At 42.4% G+C, this 7,459-nt stretch overlaps 1 protein-coding gene across 1 annotated transcript in view; it reads right to left on the bottom strand.

Annotated features, from left to right (window-relative positions):
* The window catches only part of spg11 (SPG11 vesicle trafficking associated, spatacsin), a 39,131-nt gene that overhangs the window by 7,774 nt on the left and 23,898 nt on the right, over positions 1 to 7,459 (bottom strand). The window contains exons 26-34 of the mRNA XM_014029318.1: positions 6,559 to 6,759; positions 6,298 to 6,405; positions 5,827 to 5,992; positions 4,816 to 5,030; positions 3,782 to 4,514; positions 3,566 to 3,708; positions 778 to 982; positions 565 to 702; positions 347 to 480 (exon numbers count right to left, since the gene is read on the bottom strand). Of these exons, the coding sequence (XP_013884772.1) occupies positions 347 to 480; positions 565 to 702; positions 778 to 982; positions 3,566 to 3,708; positions 3,782 to 4,514; positions 4,816 to 5,030; positions 5,827 to 5,992; positions 6,298 to 6,405; positions 6,559 to 6,759 (2,043 nt within the window). The remainder of the gene's footprint in view (positions 1 to 346; positions 481 to 564; positions 703 to 777; positions 983 to 3,565; positions 3,709 to 3,781; positions 4,515 to 4,815; positions 5,031 to 5,826; positions 5,993 to 6,297; positions 6,406 to 6,558; positions 6,760 to 7,459) is intronic.

The raw sequence follows: 7,459 nt of genomic DNA on the forward strand, positions 1-7,459 counted from the left end.
CCTCTCTGTCAACGCTCTCTGGTTTCATTTAAAAGAGCCAATCATCAGATATTGTCCAAGATTAACCTTCAGGGTGGATATAGCTCGCTAGCAGCCTCGTGCTGATGACCTAGTTGATGTCATCATTTACCCAGAATGCTTTGCGCGTAAATAAAATGGCCCCGTCCGTGTAATATATTTTTAAACTTTTAGTTTAAAAATGATAAAAATTGAACATCCTACAGTATTTTTATGGTCTTTATTTTACAGTTAAAGTATCTGTTTATCATATAAGGTCTAATATTACAATTAATCGGGGATCCCTTTAAAAGAGTTTACTGGTAAAGTAATAAAGTTCAGGTCTCACCAGCAGGCTGTGGTGCTCTCCTGGAGCCAGGTAGGTGTGGCTGATGTGACGAGCAGCCTGGAGCACCCTGACGATCCCCTCCATGTTACAGGTGAGGCTGAAACAGCTGTGAGCCACAATCAGCAGCTCAACGACTGAAGGAACAAAGGACAAAACGTTAAGTTTGAAAGTTACAACCATGATCTGACAGACAAGGGAGTCCTGTGTGTGGGTCGTACTGCAGTTCAGGTCTCTCAGAGGAACGGTGGTGAGGTTCTCCAGCAGTCTGAGTCCCACCAGGTTGGGGTCATCACACAGTTTGATCAGCTGCACCAGAGAGTCCTGGCCTTCTGACGGCCTGAAAATCTGCTTCTTTCCTGTTTAAAGAAAGAAAACTTTAACCAAAAGGGACACGTGGAAGACAGAATCATGAAACCGGTCTGTGTTCTCACCAGGCTGCAGCTCCTGGGTGGACGCCAGCAGCGCCTGGACCATAGCAGAGGACAGCAGCTCTGCCACAGCCTCAGCACCCAGACCCTGAGCTCTGATGAAGCTCTGAGCCTTCCTGAAACAATCCGGCTGCTCCAGTAGCAGAAGCTTCTCCAGAACACAGCCAGGGTCGTCCAGGCAGATCTGATGGTACGTACACTGCAGCTCCTGGCAGGCAGAGGAGACGGTGAGGAGGAAAAACTGACGGGATTTCATTTAAACCCACTGCCTTTAAATTCTCCTTTTGATAAAAATCAAACCCTTTTAAACTCTACAGAAAACAACTGTTAGGTCAGATCAGTATGTGTGCTGATGGAAGCAGATTTTGCTCCTCTGACTTCACTCCCCTTTTCCATTTCTCTACTTCCAGTCGACCTGTCTTAAAATCTGGGTTTAATTTAGTCACTATTTTAACTTTCAAACACAGCCTGCAGAAAATCACTTTCACTCCATCAGCATTGGATAAAGGCTAAGTTTGGTATAAAAAGCTGGAGATTTGTGTGTTGAGTCAATTATTTTGTTAGTTTCCAACAATAAGTACTGAACATTTTTCAGATGCCGGGAAACTCAGCATTGTGCTCAGAGCTCATCCCTCTGGTTTAAAGTGTTTCTGTAACCTCTCCACTCAATGAGAGGAGGGATTGGTGACAGATTTGGGTTTTGCTGATTTCAGAGGATGTTTGCGGAGGGGGGAGGGGTTTAAAGTGGGTCCAGAGTTCTTTAATCCAAGTCTGATTCTACGTTGAGCTCACTGTGATAAAATCAGCCTCAAAGAAACATTTGACTGTGGTACCCTGTGTGGGAACAACACCACAGCATGGAGACAGGCTGACAGAACCGTCTCCTTCTCAGGATGTCCTCATGGTGCTTCTTCTTCTCTGTAACTGTTTCACCTTCAGGCAGCTGAAAACTGAAGGAGGTCAACAGTTCCCCATCCTGATATCTTGGATATTTTCTGTTCTTTCTTGATGTGTTTGAGACTTAAAGTGGATCCATGAGTGTTAAAAGCTTCATCATCAAAGTTAACCAAGAACATTTCAAGGCAAAGTAATCTGCCTGAATGTAAACATGTGACTTAAAATAAAACGTTTTCTATAAAAATCTCATTATTCAGTCATTTAGTAAAAATAAGTAACTGTGGGAACTGAACTAAAACAGGAAAAGTTCAGTCTAATAATAACACTGCTGGTGTATTTTTGTGTTTTAGTACTAAAGTATTATTTAGAAGCATCAGACTGAGCAGCAGTGGTGGGCAGTGCTAATTCAAAGTTTAGCTTCACAATTTCTAAAGCGCTATTTCATTTATTTAAGTTTGCAAGTTTAAAAGCGCACATGCTCCATAAAACTTAGTGGAAGCTAAACAAAGTGCAAGTCTGTCACCAGGAAACATTCCAGTGATATCAAAAGACAGGTCAGCTGCACAATACTGCCGACTAGTGGAATGATCAATTCCTTTCACAGATTGTTGCAGTTTGGGGAGTTGAATTGTTGAAATAGTCTTTTAAGTCATGATGTTAAGAAATAAACTAGTGTGGATTGCTAGTTCTGCTGCTTCTTGGTCCTTTCTTATGATTATGGTAGGGCTTCGATAAGAAAACATGCAGGTATATTAGTAACTTTAAACTGTTTAATGTAAAACTGAAGCAATGCATTCTGGGTAGCCTACAGGACAAACAGGAACTCTTCTTTTCAAAATAAGAGTGTGAATTTAAACAGTTTTGTGTGTGTTTCAATATGACGTGAGACAGCGAGTTGGTGGTGAGGATGCGGGTCACAAATTAATTCCTCCCTCTACCCTCCCAAAGCTCATTTAAGTATATAATATAGCTCCAACTGCTTCCTGCCACACAAAGAATTGTGGGAACTAAATTACTAAATGAAAACCGTCACGAAGAAGGACGGTCAGTCAGAGTGTAAAGCTCTGTGAACAGCAATGCTGTCAGAGGGGGGTCGCTGTTTCCACACAGTTGAGCACCGTTGTGTTAACAAGAGACCGCTTTCTCCTCCAATGTTGAAGAAAATGATAGGGATGCGCGATATATCGGTATTTATCAGTGTCGGCCGACATTGGTCATTTTTTAGAACATCGTATCAGTCCGATATGTAAAACTGGGCCGATATTAACATCCGATATTTATTTCCCACTTTAAGCTTTGTGTTTCTGTTTTGGGAGGGGAGATGGTTGGTTGAGCAGCATCTGTTTGATCATGATAGCGATACTGACGCTGCGCAGCCAGGAATAACTGAAGTAGAGCCATGTCAGAGGTCTGGTTGTTTATTTATCATATCAAGAAAAGACCCAGGTGTGTTTTTGTGTATATGTATAATATAATTTGTGAGTTTGTATAATATCAGTAAATATCGGTTATCTGCCATAGCAGCAATAATTATATCGGAAATCCCTATCAACTGAAATTTTCATAACGGTGCATCCCTAGAAAATGATGAGACTTCAATGAATTATGTGGCTACATAACGTAGTGGATATAGACGGCACTCTTTCTTTATTTTAGACGAGTTTGACAATCGACCTTGAAACTTTATTTGTGATTAGCGCTACTCAATTCTAAACTTAGAAGGTGCAAATCTGCACATCATTTGTAGAAATTAGTAAAACCCCTAAAGCGCAAGGGAAAAATTTAGCTCAGCAATTGGCACATTTGCTCTTTAGGGGACTAGTGCCCAGCACTGCTGAGCAGGAACTAGTTATTCAAATGCAGTGTTGTGTAGTAGTTGTGTGAAGCTGTGTACCTTGGAGAGCTGATACAGACTCAGAACCTGTTTGCAGTAGTTGCTCCCACGGCGACACTGAGCCATCAGTCTCTGGAGCTGGACTGAGACCGTGTCCTCGGGGAGCTGCAGGACAAACGAGGACAGGCTGCTGCGTGAGGAGGCTAAAGAGGAGAGACAGACGTTAAACAGCCGCTCAGCAGCTCGGGGGGGGGGGGTGTACTGCTGGAAGCTTACATGTAGGGATGCCCTGTCCATCTGCAGCTTCTGCAGGCTCCTCTGGCGGGTCAGGTCTCAGGTCTCCACGTGCCAAGGCGTGACAGCGCAGCAGCAGCCACACGTCTGGGTGGCTCAGGGAGAAGTAGCGGCAGACACGGCTGGCTTCATGGATCCTGCCCTCATCCAGTAACTGATCGACGAGTGCTGTGAGGACCCCTCTCTCCTCCACACTCAGGTCAGACTCATCCTGCAGCTCCTGGGAGGGAGCCGGGAGGCCCTCCAGATCCAGGTACCGCTCCACGTTCAGCTCCGCTATGTTAGAGAAGGAGAACTCCCTGAGGAACTCCTGGTAGGCGTTGGTTTCCGGGCTGACGGCCGGCGGCAGGTTAAACATGCTCTCCTGCTCCATCGCAGCAGTGAGGACATCTTTCTGGACACGGCTGAGCCACAGCTTCTTCTCCAGTTTTTCTAGTCTGTCCAGAGGAAACGGGCTGATCTGAGCGAGCCAGTGAGCCGTGAGCTGGAGCAGCAGACAGTGCTCCTGGATATCAAGCAGCCTCGTCTGGGCCTCGTCACCAGCAGGGGGGTCGGTGGCCCCACACTCACTCTGAGATAGGAAAAACTGAGAGGCTGACTCTGGATCAGTGCTGTCGGCTTCCAGCTGCTTGTGACACTTCCTCCAGAACGTGACCCGCTTCTCCAGGCGCCTCCACGGCTGTTTAGTCCTTTGGGAGGTCACTTCCTGAGAGAGCTACAAACAAGATGGAATAAAAATGTTAATAAAGATAATAAAAATGTTTTTAATAAGACCTTGGAAACCCACAAGATGGAAAAACTGAATACAGGGAGTCACGATTATAAAAACATTTCAGTTTCTGAGGCTCTTTAACCAAACACTAAGCTGAAATCTAAAGTTAGGCTGTTGACATAAACAGTAGATCATTGGCCTTCAACATAAAAGCACTGAAGAACCGTCTCCACTGGACATTTTCTGTGTAACCTGAGCTGAGCCTGAAGTCTAAATGTGAGCCATGTGTTCTGGGTGGTCAGACCTGGTTCAGGAGGAGGCGATGGACAGGCAGGCCAGCCAAAAGGGCCACATCCCTGGCCCGGCTGTAGTGGCCTCTGGTTTGGAGAGCATCCACAGTGAGCTGGAACTCCTCCTGCTGGACAGAAGTGGAACTGCACTGGAGAAGTCTGGATGGGAGACTGACTCCTGAGCCCTGAAGAATCTGACTCAGCTGACTTAGCTTCTTGAAGTCTGGACCTACAAACAATTAGTAACATTTTATTTCTGCACACTGATATCTACTTAAAAGAGTGTGTAATGAGTTTGTGGGTTTTTAGCTGGTGTTTAAAGGTGTACTTTAGAGTTGTTAAGCCCAGGTTCAATGTCTGCCACTGTTATGGTCCAGAGTAAAATGTTCTATAGATCACATCTTAACATGATAAATGAGTAAGAAGTTTGAACTTTCCTGTTTTTTATGAAAGAGGATTAGGGCCACTGGAAAAAAAAAAAAATTCTGACTGTAAACTCAGAATTCTACGATGGCATATTAGGGCCACTTTGCAGATGAACAAAAAAAAGGTCACTGATGATGAAGAAAAAAATAAACTAAAAATATTTGGTTTCATTTTCTACTGAAGTGACAAAAAAGGGGGAACAAGATAAAATCCAACAAAATACTGAGAGAAACTTGTGGAAGGAAACTAAAACCATTTGACCCAAGTCAGTTTAAAGATGATCCTACTGAGAACATGGACGAAAACGTGTGACTTTGAAGAATGTAATAAATAAATTCTCTCTCATTGTTTAGATTATTTAACAAACATTTATATCAGACTGAAAACAGAAAAATGAGACAACAATGGTTGTTCTTTTCATCCAGTGTATGCAAACATCTGGTGTCACTGTAAATAAAGACAGGGTAAAATCTGTTTGTTTTAGAAGCTGGTAAAAGTTTTCAGATATCTACAGTAGCATCCATGACTAACTCTGAAGTGAACATGTCAGAAATACGCAGGTCTTCTGAGGGTTAAAGGTGACACCTGGAGTATCTCACCAGTGGATTTGAGGATATTGTCGACACCAGCCAGCAGCTGCAGCAGGCGATGGAGGTCATACTGAGAGGAGGAGCGCTGCAGCATCATGAGCAGCAGCACAGAGGCATGGCTCTCCACCCACTGCACCGGCAGGCTGTTAGACGGAGCCGAGACGCCGTTTCTGAGCTACAGCACAGGAAGTGTAAAGACTGAGTGGCCTGTAAGTTTACTGTTAAAGCATAAACCCATCTCTCTGAAGCCTGAAAGTAGCTTCAGTCTGGACCTAACTCCTCCACAGATACATTAGGTATTAATAGTCAGTGTTTATATCTTCAAATTAATTTTTTTATTTTTTTAAATACAACCACAATATGTTAGGGGCCATGATATAGGCATTAACATCTATGCAGTGGTCCATGAGATATTTTGCTAATAGACACACATTTTATTACCACAGACCAATAACTGAACAAAACGTTAGAAGAACTCACTGTAATGAGCGTCTTTTGGAAGTCCAGTAATTTCGTTTTGGCCTCTTTGAATTTCCTGTAGTCGCAGCACAACTCAAACATGCTCAGCATTAAAACCAGAGGGCATTCCTGAGAAACAAGTATCAACAGTCTGCTGTTCATGCTTTAGATTAGTTTAAATATATTAAATATTAACATGTCTCCCAGATAATCCGCTTATTTATAAACCATAACAAGAAACCATAAAAAGAAAAGACTGAAAAGTTAAAATCTTATGTTTACCCTCTGAAAGAGCTTAAAGCCATGGAGAAGTGGTCTGACGAGGCCCCGCCCCAGCAGCGTCTTCCAGATGATTGACAGGTCATGCAGGGACCACTCGTGGTGCTGGGGCGCTTCAGCCAGGTGAGACGTGGCTTCTTCAGCAGTAACATCATCCACAGAGGTCAGCACCCACACACAAAGACACGCCAGCGTCTCAGATTTCTGTCAGACAAGGAGGAAGACTGTAAGAGCTTCATCATCTTCATCGTTAAACAGTCTGTAGGTAACTACTGAAAATTATAGGTATCTACAGATAATTATAGGTAACTACTGGTTACTACAGATAACTACAGTTAATTATAGGTAACTACAGATAACTACAGTTAATTATAGGTAATTACAATTAACTGCAGCTAACTACAGTAAACAATAGGCAACTATAGATAACTACAGAAATGGGTAACTACAGAAAACTGCAGTTAATTAAAAGGTAACTACAGATAACTACATCTAATTATAGGTAAATTCAGTTAATTACAGGTAACTACAGATAACCACCGGTTATTATAAGTAAATACATACAGTTAATTATAGGTAAGTACAAGTAACTACAGATAACTACAGTTAATTATAGATAACTACAGATAACTACAGATCCTTATAGTTAACTACATAAAATTACAGGTCATTATAGGTAACTAAAGGCAACTACAGATAGCTAGAGTTAATATAGGTAACTACAGATAAGTACAGTTCATTATAGGTAACTATAGGTAATTAAAGATAACTGCAGTTGATTATAGATAACTACAGATAACTGCAGTTATTTATAGGTAACTAAATAACTACAGTTAACTATAGGTAACTACAGATAACTACAGATAACTACAGTTAACTATAGGTAACTACAGATAACTACAGA

This window comes from Austrofundulus limnaeus, unplaced genomic scaffold (genome assembly GCF_001266775.1).
Source record: "Austrofundulus limnaeus strain Quisiro unplaced genomic scaffold, Austrofundulus_limnaeus-1.0 Scaffold883, whole genome shotgun sequence".
NCBI lineage: Eukaryota > Metazoa > Chordata > Actinopteri > Cyprinodontiformes > Rivulidae > Austrofundulus > Austrofundulus limnaeus.